Genomic DNA, 16079 nt, shown 5'->3' on the forward strand with positions numbered 1-16079 from the left:
AAGCCAGCCATTCTGGCTTCCTTTGTTCTCAGAGTGAGATCCAAAGGACAGCATCTCAACAACTTCAGTGTCTGAAAGGAAGGTGTGGGACGGAGGCAGACATCAGAGAGGGTGCAACCTGAGAGTCATCAGTGTAAGCTTCAAAGGAAAGGTCAGCACAGAACTCAAAGGGCAAATAGAGTTTAGGAATCTGGAGGTCTCCCACTCTCACTGTCTTGACCGCCATGCAAACCTTTCCAAGCAAACTGATCTGTTTCCCGCTTCCAACAGTTGAATAGGTAATGTGGGCAGCTCAGGATAAGCTAATACTGCAAAATGGACAATGGGAGAACTTAAAGAAGGAACAACCCAGATATTAAAGAAGGAACAACCACAGATAGTGTGGGCTGGTAACAAATATTCTGCACTTGCTTCTGCCTGCACAATATGGAAGTTTTTTTCCAAAACATTCTTGCTGCCATGATCATGGGGAGCCAGCCATTCAGAAGGCACAAGTCTGCTGATCTCATGCCAGCTTCTGCCAAGCCACATTGATTGGCTCAGTACAGAATGAAGTAGCCAGAAATGAGAGCAATTATTGGGGGGCGCGCGCGTTATTTTCTCTATAAAATCCATGATCGCTCCTTGTCAGTGCAAACTCAACTGAGAATTCCAGAAAACCACTCCCTCTAGTTCTTTCTCTTGGCAAAATCGTAAGATTGGTATGTGCAATGATTCCTTAGCTCAGGCAGGTGTATACATTCTGAGGACTATAATGCTTCTGACTTCTATCAGGCTGCCTACAGAAATGTCTCACTTTGAGCTGCTGCAAGTCAGTCCTTTGTGACACTTTTCAGTACAGCTGAGGCTTCTTTTGCACAGAAAGGAAAGTCTGTCATTGTATGCAATAGATACAAGCCAGTGAAGTAGTTAGACATCCTGGCCCAGAATATTGCTTTGTGTTTTGGCATTGCTCACAAGACTGTCCACTATTTGTATTTCAATGCACACCAGAGTACGCTGGAAACGATGAAGAGACAAGGTCCTTCCTTCTTAAAAGCAGAGTCCGCTTGCCCAGAATCATAGAATCATAGAGTTGGAAGAGACCACAAGGGCCATCGAGTCCTACCCCCTGCCAAGCAGAAGTGAGATGTAATCAACTGATGCACTGCAACAGCCCCACACAGCGAAAGGGCTGGTCATATTTCATTGATCCAATTTACTTTTTTAAATTGATAAAATACTACCAGTAAAGCAATATGAAAGAGATGCCTCTGCCAGCTACAAATTCCAAAAACAGCCTGCCAGGAGAAATACCTTCCAGATCATCCAAGTTATCAGCAAATTCAGGCAGGGGGTGAAATCTATAAGCAGCCATAAGCTCCCCTGTATTCCCCTTTCCTCCTCGAGCATCGTGGTGAGGAGCTCCAAAGTTTCTGCTTCTTGAATTAATAGTAATAAAAACTTTACAAAAGAGAAGAAGTTTCTGCTTCCATTTTAAATAAACCACAGTTTGGCATGTCAACCCTCGAGTGATATTAATCTTAACTACGGTTAGTTGAATCAAGCCAGCTTCATAAACTGTGGTTTGAAGCTGGCCTCTTTCGACTGGACATGATTAAAATTCACTGAAGTTAATCTGAAATCGAAGTGAGATCTTCTGGACTCCTCTTTGATGCTATTCCAAAAGAGGTGAGGGAGCCCAGATTCACGATGGGAGCCTAACAGTGCAAAACTATGCCTATTTGTTGTTGTTGTTGTTGTTTAGTCGTGTCCGACTCTTCATGACCCATGGACCAGAGCACGCCAGGCGCTCCTGCCTTCCACTGCCTCCTGCAGTTTGGTCAAACTCATGTTAGTAGCTTCAATAACACTGTCCAGCCATCTCGTCCTCTGTCGTCCCCTTCTTGTGCCCTCCATCTTTCCCAACATCAGGGTCTTTTCCAGGGAGTCTTCTCTTCTCATGAGGTGGCCAAAGTACTGGAGCCTCATCTGTCCTTCCAGGGAGCACTCAGGGCTGGTTTCCTTCAAAATGGATAGGTTTAATCTTCTTGCAGTCCATGGGACTCCCAAGAGTCTCCTCCAGCGTCACTTACTCTGAAGTAAATCTCGCTGTGTTCAATAGCGCGCTTAGTATTACAATGAAAATGGGCCAATGGGAAATCTACACCAAAACATATTGGTGTGTGTTTGGGGAAAGGTTCAGTACAGTTCCAACCATGCCCACCCTATGAGGTGAGTGAGAGAGACGGTGCTGCTGAAATAGCAATGATCCTATTCCTGCACATCACTGTTTAAGAAGGAGACAAACATCTTGGCTTGAGCAAGCCCATTCATCACTGATCTGCTATGCCAGGACCCACAGCAAAACAATTGGTAGCTTGAAAAGAAAGGTCCCCTAAATCCTCTTCAGCTCTGATTATATTAATCTGCTTTTCTGCTTGCTCACATTTGCAAGTGGAGTCAGAGTGACACGTGATACTTGAATAAGTAGCATTCAAGTAGCTGAACTGTTTTACTGGAGAATTTGCGGTTTCGCTATCCTTGGTAAAGCAAGTATCCAGTGATCAAGTCCCCTTGGCCATTATTTTTTCACCCTTCCTCTTTCAACAAATCTGTCCTCACTTAGCCTTCTGACTCCAACAGAACAAGCTCTCTGCTTTTACTTTTCCTCTCCAACAAAACTGCACTGGTCAGTTTGCTATCTTCCCCTCCTTACCTGGCTTGGCATTTTCTGTTTCTCAATCAGGGTTCCGTAGCCTTTAACTTCTAGTAAGTCCTCTGGCTGAAACAGCAATGATTTCCCTAAAGAACCCCGAATTCATTCATTCCATGCAGAACAATGTTTATGCCTAGCTCAAGCTATTCCTGCTTCAAATATTTTCTTGTAACTTGTGCCTCTTCACTGCTAATTTGACTAAATCCTACTCAGGTCTCTTTCAATCTACACTTTGAAGGGTGACTCATATGAACATATTTCCCATGATTACTTATTTAAATTTTGGGGTTTGCAAATCCAGTTTACGTTTTAGTTCAGTTCCTACTAGTCCCTTGTTGGTTCACTGTATAACCTGGCCCAAATGGCTGCTGAGCTGCAATGCTAGCCATTATATGGGTGCAGTAAAAGGACCCCTGACCATTAGGTCCAGTCGTGGCCGACTCTGGGGTTGCGCGCTCATCTCACTCTATAGGCCGAGGGAGCCGGCATTTGTCCGCAGACAGCTTCTGGCTCATGTGGCCAGCATGACTAAGCCGCTTCTGGCGAACCAGAGCAGCGCATGGAAACACTGTTTACCTTGCCTCCGGAGTGGTACCTATTTATCTACTTGCATTTTGACATGCTTTCGAACTGCTAGGTTGGCAGGAGCAGGGACCGAGCAATGGGAGCTCACCCCCTCGCAGGGATTCGAACCGCTGACCTTCTGATCAGCAAGTCCTAGGCTCTGTGGTTTAACCCGCAGCGCCAATCTGGGTGCAGTACAACATAACAAATATTGGGCCAATAACTCTCCCTCTTCCTTGAAGAGTAAGACTCTGGGGTTGCCAGAGTGCCAGGTTTGAGTTTTATGGTGCTTTACATTTGCAAAACATTGGAAAATTCCTCCGCAATATTTGAGAACGCTTGTAGTTTTCTCTGAGTGCCATTCGTGGCAAACACGCACTTACTTGTTATGCTACTGCAAAGAAACCATTAATACTTGTATTATGTTTTAACTTGCTTTCCTTTGGAGGCAGGGAATTGTCAAGTAAGTATAAGCAACAACCAGAGGGGGGAGGGAAATAAAACCCACACAGCTTTCTGTGAATGTACCATTCAGCTTACTAAGATGTCTTAAGGGTGACTATATTCTGCTAACAACCATACAGATTTCACATCCATGGCATTTTATTGTTCAGAATGAAGCGGTTTGGGTGTCACAAACCAGCTTTCACCAGACTTCCTAGGAGTGTTACATGACTTGTGATGTGGCATTAGTTTTACATCTCTTAGACAAATGTTTGAGGTGCTGTCAGACTGCAAAAGGCATATGTGTGCATATATACATGTTTATGTATATATGAATACACCGAGTATTTGCGCATATATGTGCTGTGCATAGAGAAATATAAAATTTTACAAAATTTTATATGTATGTATACATTTTCAAATTATATCTTGTGTTTCTTCTCCTAAATGGCTTATGTCATGGTGAGCAGTGTCTTCCTGGGCTGAAAACAGATGTAACATTCTTAAAAGCAGGCCACGTTGGGTTCTCAAACCCGCAGTAATGAGCCTCGCTTCACAAATTCCCTTGCACTCATGCATGTCTTGCAAACAGAAGACTGGCTCAACTCCCCAGGCAGACTGACCAGCTTCTTTTTAAATAGTATATGCCCTTTATTAATGTTTATATTCTTTACTTAACAATTTTAAAAGCCACAAACTTTTTTAAAAATAAAACATTTGCAGAGCTGCTCTGGGAGTTATGGAAGAGGTAGGTTGGTGATGGCATAGGCGCTAGCCAATAGGTACCCTGGCACTTGCTTGTTCTTCCCTGGCATGCTAAAAACACGGACACCCACCCACTCCCAACAGCTTGTTCCAGGACAAAATAATGTACCTGTGTGTTTTGAGACAGTGGATATGCTTGCAGAGCTCTTCTCCCACATTTAATGTTACATCTGTCTTCACCTTCGCTTCCTCCACAAATCCTGCCTTGCTTTCCCCATAAACTTTATCAGACATCTTTAGGAGGAGAACTGTGGAAATCGGTTCATTTCTAAACTATACTAAAACAGAAAGAAGAGAAAAACTGGTTCGAGAGAAACTTTTGAGTACTTTCCAAATTGTTGCTGCTAAGGCTTCAAATTTCCATGCACACCTTCTGCCCTGATCCTGGCAATTACAAGCACTGCATGCCTGATGCTGTTCATGCAGTTCCAAAGAGTGATAGATGCTGAGTATCGTGAACTCTCTGCACTACACATTTAAAGCGGTACCATCCCAATTTGAACAACTATGACTTCCCTCAGGAACTTTAGTTAGTTAAGGGTGCTGATAGTTGTTTGGAAATGGTAGCTCAGCGATGGGAATAGGGCTTTCCTGAGTTTCCTGGGAAGAGGCATTGATTGTTAAACCACCCTTGAGAAATGTAGCTCTCTGGGTGAAATGGGCATCTCCTAACGCCTCCCAGCATCCTTAACAAACCACATTTCCCAGGATTCACTGGGGGAAGCCATGCGCTTTAAATGTAAAGTGTGAGTGTAACCACAGTCAGCTGTAATGGGGGGGAGGCGGGGAGAAGCAGTGCCGAATCCAAACACCTCCTTGTTCCTCTTCTATATAAGGGTGTGTAAATTATCGTTGATGAAAGGCAGTTTTCCCCCATGGGCAGTTTTGGGAGCTGTGCTAGCACAATCCGTGATTGCCACTGCTTCCGGTATTCCCTTTGCAAAGCAGCAGAATGCTGAGAGTGTTTTGCTTTTGAGAGGGCGGCGGAGCATCCTGCCCGTTCTCCTTGACCCCTGGAGAAGGGCAAGGAGGAACGTTGCTCCAACCCAGGGGTGGGCAAGGTTTATCTCACCTGGGCTGGTTCACTCCAGCAGAGCTCCCGAATCACACGCCCACCCGCGATTTCCGGCACCTGCACAGACACGATTTCCAGCATCCGCGTCTGTGCAGATGTGATTTCTGGTGTCTGCATCCACGCAGACGCGATTTCCAGTCTCTGCGCATGCACAGACACAGTTTCCTGCGTCACGGAAGTGAGTCCCTATGCTGCAGTGCGCTGGTTTAGCGCAGCGCGTGGGGACCCGCCGAGTAGGCGGCTTGGTTCAGGGGCAGCTCATGGGCCGGTTAAACAACCCCCATGGGCCTCTTGTGGCCCATCGGCCTTAGGTTGCTGACCCCTGCTCCAACCCATGGAAATTTCTGTTGATAGTAGCTGGGCTACTCAGTGTTGGAGTGGCAGGCAGATTCCTTACTGCTCCTATGGAAATGAATGTTAGAGAGGATATTCAGACACACCAATGCTCGCTTGGAAGTAACTCTCATTGGGTTCAATGTGGCTTACTCCCAGGTTAGTGGGCAGAGGAAAAGAGTCTTAAATCACTTTTCATACAATTGTTTTTCCTATTTTCCCCCCCTGCAAAATGGGAGTGGGGTGAGGAATCCTTCAGTTCTTCACCCCTTTTGGAAATTGCTCCTGAAACACGAATTGCTGGTTTTTGCTTACCGTATTTTTCCATGTATAAGGCTAGGTTTTTCCCCTAAAAAAGTATGTCAAAAATTAGGGGGCATCTTATACACGGATAGTGCCAAGGGTGGACTGGCGATTGGTTGTTGCCGCAAAAACAGGGGGCGTCTTATACATGGGGGCATCTTATAAATGGGAAAATACGGTAATTCTATTAGAATTAGAAGATTATACAATGCTGGCCTAAAGGAGTGATCGGACCACATTTCAGCCCAAAACCTTATTGAATTGCCACTTCAACATTGCAGAATTTACTAGCATTGCATGACAAGGGAGAAGGCAGCAGTCTAGGGTGGTGGAGAACTTTGTACCCTTGGTTTAAGGAATCTCTTAAAAACGGACTGGGCATTTGGAGTCAACGGCAGCTGTACAGCAAGAGCTTAGCCACACCTATGTTCTTCAGCGTTTGTTGCTCCCATTTCGAGCCAAAGAGCAGGTTTCCCCTGGGAAGGGGGCAGGGCAGTGGGGAAACTTTGGGCTTTCTTGACATGGGACAAGTGGGAGTGCAGATGTGTCTTAACACTCTACAGCCATCCCACCCCTTTAAAGTGAAACTTCACAGACTGAGCCTTTGGATCAACACAATGCAGAAAACATTCCCTATCCTACACTCTCCTTCCATTGCAACACTGCAGTCCGGTGAAGCAGCGAATCTGGTATTTCTTAGGACAGCCTTCCCCCAACCTGGCACCTTCCAGATTATATTGGACTACAACTCCTATCAGCCCCAGCCAGCATGGTGGTGGCTGATGGGACTTGTAGTCTGAAACATCTGGAGAGCATCTGGATGGGGGAAAGTTACCTTTGGTTGGATGGGGACAAGGGACCACTTCAAATATCACGTATTTAGGTGTGCATTCAAAATATTTTTTTTAAGTGTGCACCTCAGATAGACACAGGGAGATGTGACAAATTTGTGTTTGCAAGCACTTATATCGCACAGGAACACTTCAAGGCGTTGTGATTCTCTGCAGTTCCCTGCTGAGTGTCAACTCCATGGCAAACCGGTTTTATATATGATGCTTTAGGGCAAAAAAACAAACAAACCCTACATCCATCTATTGTTTGAAGCTGTTGCTATACTCTGGACTTCTCTTTAGGTGTGCAAGATGCCAAAAGACTTTTTTGCAGGGGTGTTTAGAGCATGTGGGGAGCACTGATAAAGCTTCCTCTCTCTCTTTTCTCCTTGTCTTGTAGGATCTTTAGTGCAGACTTTGCCCCACGATGTCAGGGTATGATCTTTCTGAATATGCGGACTGGTGCACTCTTTTAATTTCTGTTTTAGTTCTTGCTGGCATGCTTGAACAGCATGGCCTCACAGGAATGACCGGTCAGTTCAAAAAGAGGCTTGTGCATGAATGTCTATAATGGCCTGATTCTATTTCTCTGAACTGTACTAAGTTTCTCACTTGACTTTATTTGCTGCTTACAAGGGGATCAAGGTAACTCTTTTCAGTGTTGAAGTGTTTTGCTCATGCTTAAACTGAACATACTTACCTACCTGAGTTGTGGTCATTTGGTTTGCCGCTATTTCCTCAATAACTTAGCCGCAACTTTTTATAGCTAAATAATGTGAGATCGTCAATATTAGCTGTCATCTTTGTGATGACCTGTATTTTTAAAACTCTGCTTCCAAGGTCATTGATACATATTTCTGTACCTCCATTATGATTGTCATTTGACTTCAGCCTTCGCCAACCTGATGTCTTGCAAGATGTCTAGGATGACAACTCCCAGTGGTGAAAACATCTGGATGACACCAAGCTGGGAAAGGCTGTTCCAGTGGATTTATTTATTTTACTATGATATGCTTGGCATTCCTCCAAAGATAATAATTGATCTGTTGTATATTTCATTCAGTGCATTGGGGAAAATATATTAGACCTTGGTCTCATTCATATATATATAACTTATTTTTACATCCTTAAGATATCAATGACTTCCCTTCTTCTCTTTCCATGGTTCATTTTGCATATCACAAATCCCTGCATATTTTACAAAAACTATACCATTCAGTATTCCATTATTACATCCGTCAAAACTTATTTACACTTTTGAGTTTACCTTAATGCTGCCAGCGTTTTCAAGACCTTGGTCTTAATATCAGAAGGTTATTGCAAGCCATGAAATGTCTTACGTGCATATTTATGTCTTAGCAAGTTTTTGTATGGGTGTGCTTGATTCAGCTGAATAACCAAACCTAACAATGAAATATCCTTTTTTTAAATACAAAAAAATGCTCACCATGAAGCTCATGAAAAACAGTTTCTACGCTAATGCAATTCTGGTTCTAAATGCAGCATAAGGGGTCTCTGTAGTATAGTGTATTTTAAAATGGGGTTTTAGAGTTTTTTAGGGGGGTTTGAATGTTTTATGTAGTTTTATATAGTTTTTATGTAGTTTTATATAGTTTTTATGTAGTTTTATGTCGTTTTGTGGTAGTTTTATGTAGTTTTTATATAGTTTTATGTAGTTTTTCAATTTCATTGTTCCGCAGGGACAATGACAATAAAGATATCGTATATCGTATGTTTTCATGGCTGCTCACAGTGTACTTGAATGGATATATTACAGGGGTGGGGGCAAAGGGATCATAAACCCCTTACCTTTTGTGACAGTCCTCTACATTACTGTTTTTAAGAAGACTACAGGAGAGTAATAATTTTACTAAAACTGGAAGGAGACAAGTGGTAAGACTTAATCATGTCATTATGCACCCCCAATCTTTACTGCCATCATTTGAGCACTGTGTGTAACAACCCAATTCCTGTGGTTGGAAAGTTATGCTCCTAAAAAGTTGTTCTCAAACTACTTCTTGAAGTTCAAGAAACCAGGACTCTCTAACAGGTCACTGAAGGCCAAAAAGAAAAAAAGAGGTCTCTTATTAGCAAGAGTATTCTAATTCGTCTTTGTGCTTAAGATTACAAAGACCCAGTCTGTGCAGGGATCTTCCATCGTCTTCAAGATGGGTGTTAATTATGGGATCGGTGCTTCTCATTGCATGCAAGTTTTTTGCAACCCAGTGTGGACTCTGCAAAAAGCATGCATGCAGCGAGTACTAACACCACTGTTACCGAAACACCAGCCCATATCTGCCCCCCAATTTAATCCAGATTCATCCTTTCCAAGGGAAATCAGATAAAGTTTAAAAAAACAAAAAACACCTTGTTGCCAGCATCCTATTTGTGATATCTCAGTAGTTTATTCATAATATTAAGCCCATGTCTGAAAGAACCCATAGACTTCTATTCCATTTGCATGAAAGAGTAGCAGTATTTATAGAAGCCAGCAATAAGGGCTTTGTATCTGACAGCTCATTGTATTTGTCTTTTCTGTTCTCTTTCCACCACCCCAATAATTATAGTTGTTTACTTTGCAGACATTAATTGCTACTGCAGTAGAGACAAACAATTATGAGTCAATGTCGCTGGCTGATCCTTACATAACAAAGCAAAGGAAGAAAATCAGCCAGATATTATTACCCCCAAACAAATGCTCAGTAAATAACATAGAAAACCGAGCCCTCGCTAACAAAAACATTCTGCCTTTGTCTGGCAACCAATCTTTCAGAAAACACATTCATGTTCTAAGAGGACTCAGAAGTCACTTGGGTCATATGTCTACAGCACACAGCCTTATTAAAAACAAACCACAGAGTCAATAAACGTCATCCAGTTATATTGCACATGGTAAAATGCTGTTCTTTATGCCTTCTTCGTTTCATACCGAGATGCAGTTTGAAATTGGCAGCGCTTGTTTTCATGCTGACATCTGGGTCCTCGCAAAATCAATCAGAGACGACAGAGTAGCTGTGGATTTCCACCCCCCTTTTCAAAAGTGTCTGCAGAGATTCCGTCCACTCCCAGTCCCTTCTTGGAGAGTGAACAAGAGCCCTTGGTGAACTGCCAGTCAGAGCAGACAATGCTGGGAGGGGAAAAGATCATGAAAAGTTTCATCTTAGAAATGCCTTACACTGAATCAGATGGCTGGCCCATCTAGCTACATACTGTCTTCACTGACTGGCAGTGACTGCCCGGAGTTTCAGACAGGGGACACTCCCAGCCTTACCTGCAGAGGCGGTTTTAGGTTAGCGCAACCATTGCGGACGCAGTGGGGGCCATGCTGCAGGAGGCGCTGTAGCAATGCTGTAGAACGGAGCATAAGAGGGAAGGGCTATCAAAGCTTAATGTCGCACGGGGCACGGCTGAAATCCGAGAGCCCAGAGTCCACCTCTGCTACCTGGGGACGACAAGGATTGAACCCGGGACCTTATGAATGCAGAGTAGATGCTCTTCCACTGAACTGTGGCCTTAGGCCAGGAGGCAGAAGGCCACACATTGTGTTCTATGTGCTCATCCTCTCCCTGCCAATACAGCCCTCTCTTAGAGAATCAGAGAATCATAGAACTGTAGAGTTGGAAGGGACCCACGGGTCATCTAGTCCAACCCCCCGCAATGCAGGAATCCATGACAGATGGCCACCCAACCTCTGCTGAGAAACCACCAAGGAAGGAGAGTCCATAACCTCCCAAGGGTGTCTCTTCCACTGTCGAACAGCTCTTACTGTCAGAAAAAAAATTGTTTAGTCGGACTCTCCATTGGTTCGAGCCCTATCTTCCGAAGCAGGGGGGAAACAAGCATGCTCCCTCTTCCATGTGGCAGCCCTTTAGATATGTGAAAATGGCTATCGTGTCTCCTCTTTTCCAGGCTAAACATACCCAACTCCTTCAGAAGCCGCTCCTGATGGTCAGAGCAGCCTTTGAGGTAGCTTACAACCATACAAGTGAGCAGGAGTCTTTGGGATTGGTGCAGATTTCTTCCTTTCTTTTTTATGAAATCAGCCGCCTTTCCTGACATTTATACGTAAGGGACTCTTTCATATGCTAGCCAAAACACCTTTGGCGTTGTTTCAGATTTACTCCAGTGTGATTTTGAAATAACACGGCAGAGTGCAACTCCTTCTCCGACCATAGATAATCTCAAACCCTTGACAGCAAGATATACACCACCCAGGCTCCAGCCAGCAAGTTTCATTATCCAGTAGGTTATTTATTACCCATTCATGTGTGCTGATCTTCATGTTTTCATTGTGCTTCTTTCAGGCCTCCAGTTAGCAGAGCTGCTCCTCAACCTGAGAAACTGCAAAAGAATAACATCAATAAAAAAAGGAAACTGGTTGAGGTCAGGGTTAATCCTTCGTTGTTTTATGCTAATTGCAACCTGGGCTGAATGGATTTTTGCTTTGGTTTGGGAGTTTTTGTGTGCGATGGCAATTACGGACAAGCAACAAGCTGGTCTTTGCCCTCAGTGATTTTTATTTGTCTTTGATGTTCTTCTCCACAAGCCATGCAAAAGGTTTAATTTGCACATGCAGTTGCGATGAATTTCTTACTGGCCTCTTGCTGCTTTCAATTTTTGTGTCGGTTTTTCCAATAATGCTACCTGCCAGAGGAAACAGCATTTGTGTTTTCCATGTATGCCATTTGCATGTCAAGACCCCGAGGCCTCCCCCTTATGTTGAATAATAACACGTGGGCACCATATTTTAGGTTAATGGGCAAAAATTAGGCCACAACTTTGTTGGTTACAGAATGTGAGCGGTATTGGCTTAGGCATTGGAATTGAACCGACTGTATCTGACTGCTGCCCGTCTGCAGGAAATCTCATAAGGGTTAACCACCAGTAGGGGGAGCCCTGTTGATGCACGTCAACTCGGAGCGCCGCCCAGGGTCACTGGAAGGTCATGCCATGGCCCTAGCCTCCACCCGGGCTTTGGACAGGAACCATGACCCCCAGATTTCTTTAGCGGAATGCCCTTTAGAATGGAGGAGCTGGTGATGGCCACACCTCCCCTCCCCCAATCCAGGTTTTACCAATACCTAACCGCCACTCGATGGGACATGGGTGGCGCTGTGGGTTAAACCACAGAGCCTAAGGCTTGCTGATCAGAAGGTTGGCGGTTTGAATCCCCGCGACGGGATGAGCTCCCGTTGCTTGGTCCCTGCTCCTGCCAGCCTAGCAGTTTGAAAGCACGTCAGAGTGCAAGTAGATAAATAGGTACCGCTCCAGCGGGAAGGTAAACGGCGTTTCCGTGCACTGCTCTGGTTCACCAGAAGTGGCTTAGTCATGCTGGCCACATGACCCGGAAGCTGTACACCGGCTCCCTCGGCCAATAAAGCGAGATGAGCACCGCAACCCCAGAGTCGGTCACGACTGGACCTAATGGTCTGGGGTCCCTTAACCTTTCAACCGCCACTTGAGCCGAAGGCTTACCGCCAATACCCTCACACCTGCAACCAGCCTCTAATGCCCTCAGAGACCACGGCCAATCAATCATCATTTCCCCGATTGGAAAGATGTACGCCATCAGCACAGTACAAGGCCTCTTTTGCTAAACGTAATGGCGACGTGTGCAATCACCCAGTCCTTCAGTTCTTCCACCTTCCGAGTCAACGCTCGGTTCACGAGTTTTCCCGGCCTTGTTAGTGGCATCTGGGCAAAGACTGTTACGCCACACACGTTTTTCCAGGAGCATTGACCAAATTAGTCATGTTTGGAAAGGCAGCTGCCAGCTTGTCAAAGTCCCTTTTAACGCTCCAAGTCAAATCAGAGCAAACAGCAGTTGGGTTTTCCATGTATGGCATTTGCTCTGATTCAGCAGGTTCAGTAGAACGCAGTTTTCCCCAGAAAAGCACTGGAACAACAACAACAACAAAAAGTCTGCTCAGATGTGGAACTGAAAAATCCAGACCAGTGCCTAGGAAGTATGGAGCAAAGATAGGTTTGGATGAGCCCTTAGACGTGTAATTTCTCCTTTGACAATATGAAAAGGTAAATGATAAGTGAAAAGCTTCAGAACCTTGCATTGCACCACATGTTGTTGAACTCGCATGCATTCATCCCATGAAGACTTATCAATAGATTTGTGGCATAGGGATTTATATTTTGCTTCTTGAGTGCTAATAAGGATGAGAATAGCATGGAGAAAACCTGGTGCCATCACTTCTGGAAGAGCAAAAAGTGTCTGTCAAGCTGTTACTTTACAATTTTTATTTCTTACGATGTTGAACTGGCTTTATTGTGAATGAGGTAAATATTTGTTAATGTTCTGCAAACCATTTTTTTTTAATTGCATGTTGCTTATTGATTCAGAATTTCTTTGTATGATTTGGATAAACTTTTGCAAATATTATCAGCATCAGATAATTTGGATGTTGTTCCTCTCTGATTTTTACTTTTTTGTGGTTGGTGGCTGGAGAAAATGTCTCTCTTTAAAATGTCGTTGCTGATGTGTCTCCTCTGAGGAGGAAAAAAGAAGTGTTCACCAAAAGTAGCATATAACCCTCTTATTAACTTGGTACATTTTTCTTTCTAGGAATTGGCTTTAGACCATGTTTTCGGGTATCGCGGATTCGATTGTCGCAACAACCTTCATTACCTCAACGATGGTGCTGATATTATTTTCCATACTGCTGCAGCATGCATAGTTCAAAACCTTTCCACAGGTAATTCAAAGACATTTTGAGTAAATATTGGATAGATGGTGAAGTGTTGCATAAACAGGTGTTTATGCCAAATCGCTAACAGTGCAATCTTAACTCAGGTTTGCTGAGAAGTAAGTCCTGTTGAATTCAATAGGGTACCCTTCCAGATAAGCAAAGTTAGGACTGCCGCATAAATCATTGTTGAAATGGTCTAAAAGCTATCCTTATATCAAGTTTTAATTGTTGTTATGCAAACGGAAGTGATAATTTCCTTTCCCCCTCTTCAGGTAAGTTCATTTTTTCTAGGACTGACTTTTTGTACGTACCGTATTTTTTGCTCTATAAGACGCACTTTTTCCCTCCTAAAAAGTAAGGGGAAATGTGTGTGCGTCTTATGGAGCAAATGCAGGCTGCGCAGCTATCCCAGAAGCCAGAACAGCAAGAGGGATTGCTGCTTTCGCTGCGCAGCGATCCCTCTTGCTGTTCTGGCTTCTGGGATTCAAAATATTTTTTTCCTTGTTTTCTTCCTCCAAAAACTGGGTGCGTCTTATGGTCTGGTGCGTCTTATAGAGCAAAAAAATACGGCATATTGCAGTCGCCTCTGTTTCAATTTCTATTTCTAAAACCAATGTTTCTTTTGAAACGCATAGGAAGCCAGACTTTCTACCTGGAGCATACGGATGACATCCTCTGCCTAACAGTCAACCAGCACCCAAAGTACAAAAACGTGGTGGCAACCAGCCAGATTGGTAGGTTCATAGTCAAGTTAAAAGTAAAGTATTTAGTTGAGATTCCTGCATCGCAGGGGGCTGGACTAGATGACCCCCCGAGATCCCTTCCAATTCTACATTTCTATGTTTCTATGATGCTGGCCCTCTGTTTAGATGTAGGGAGTATGAAACTGGACAGAGTTATCCTTCCTGAATTATTTTTTTCCCCACCCTGCTATTGGATGGGCATCTTCATTCCGAACCCAATATAAGGAGACCACCTAGGCCAGAATTTTCTGCTCAGACATGTAGCAACTCCCTGAGGTCTCAGGCAAATAGTCAAATCTGGAATCTGGAGAGAAAACATCTCTCTCTTCCAGAGTGTCTAAATCAGGGGTCGGCAAACTAGGGCCTGTGGGCCATATACGGCCCGAGGGGGTCATTAAACTGGCCCCCGGTCCTTGCTGCCCGCTCGGTCATTCCCCATGCTGGTTTAGCTCTGCACAGGGACTGACTTCCGGGACGCAGCCACGGCTTTCTCCTCCCCCGCCATGGCTCCAAAAGCCAGTGGGGGAAGAGCGGTGTACACATGTGCACGGGTGCAAGCGCACCCGCGTGCTCCTGCGCACGGGCAATCCGGCCTGCCAGCGGAAAAGTTTGCCAACCCCTGGTCTAAATGCTGTGTTGCTGCATGTAAAACAAAACCCACCCAGGACTGCTTCTTTTTAGCAAATTTTAATTTTTGCTTTCTATGCCTGACGTTCTATACTATGATAACAGCTGCAAGTTATTTCGTTGCTATGGTCCTCAGTTGTGCTTTGTTTGGTGCTATTTCATCTCTTCAGACCTAAGTTTCCCTTTTGAATATTGGTAATTGACCGTAATAAAGAGATAGGATTTGATATCAGGCATTAACCCTGACAGTTTTTACATGCAAAACGTGTCCTCTACTCTAGCTAGCACCTTTGATATTACCCAAGCAAAAAGCTATCATCAAAATAGCCCCTGCGTGTCTTTGGGGAATCTCTGGATAACAGCTGTTTGGTGTGCTGCCATTTACCACGGCTTCCTTAATTCGCTGTCTTCTCATTAACCTGCCACATGGAAGGAACTCCAGTTCTGATTCAGTCTCAGTCAGCATTTCCATTGGAACTCTCTATTTATAGCTACCTAATAAAACGCCTGTGTTTCTTTAAGAGCTTTAAACTACCTGCATGCAGATAGATGATTTGGGGCCTAACACAATCATCACACTTCACAAAGTGAGAGGTTTAAGTTGAAACTTCTCCTGCCGATGAAATATTAGGCTTGAGGCTCTCAACAACATTTCCAAAGGAAATCTCCCTTTCCTCCCTTGTCTTTGTGGATATCCGTCAGGAAAGTAAATCTAAACACACAAAACACCCGAACAAATTTTTTTTTTTGCAATATTTAAGGAACTGAGAATATTTACTGGCTGTGTTGGTAGCTTGGTTGGCCGGTGGAAAATTCTGTTCCTCTTGGGTGGTGGAGCAGGGCTTGGCAATGTTTTGACATCATGGGTGTGTGTGTAGGGGGTTTGGCATCATTTTACAACTTGGGCTGAATCTACATGGACCTATTTAACATTATTTCCCCCATTACAACAATATTAGATAATGCCGTTCTAAAACGTCATAGGGCATAGTTGTT

At 44.1% G+C, this 16079-nt stretch overlaps 1 protein-coding gene across 8 annotated transcripts in view; it reads left to right on the forward strand.

The window, feature by feature from the left end:
• EML6 (EMAP like 6) overlaps window positions 1–16079 on the forward strand; it is a 201059-nt gene that overhangs the window by 150352 nt on the left and 34628 nt on the right. For 7 of the 8 annotated variants that reach the window (XR_014154519.1, XR_014154520.1, XR_014154521.1 and 4 more), the window contains 3 exons: window positions 11317–11395; window positions 13590–13719; window positions 14349–14447. Coding sequence is in view for 2 of the 8 variants with exons in the window: in XM_081854439.1 (XP_081710565.1) it covers window positions 11317–11395; window positions 13590–13719; window positions 14349–14447 (308 nt within the window). In the remaining 6 variants the exon portion in view is untranslated. Of the gene's footprint in view, window positions 1–7412; window positions 7658–11316; window positions 11397–13589; window positions 13720–14348; window positions 14448–16079 lie in introns of those variants that run through there. The other variant, XR_014154522.1, reaches the window with a different exon arrangement.

The sequence above is a fragment of the Podarcis erhardii genome (assembly GCF_964252035.2).
Source record: "Podarcis erhardii genome assembly, chromosome: 3".
Lineage (NCBI taxonomy): Eukaryota > Metazoa > Chordata > Lepidosauria > Squamata > Lacertidae > Podarcis > Podarcis erhardii.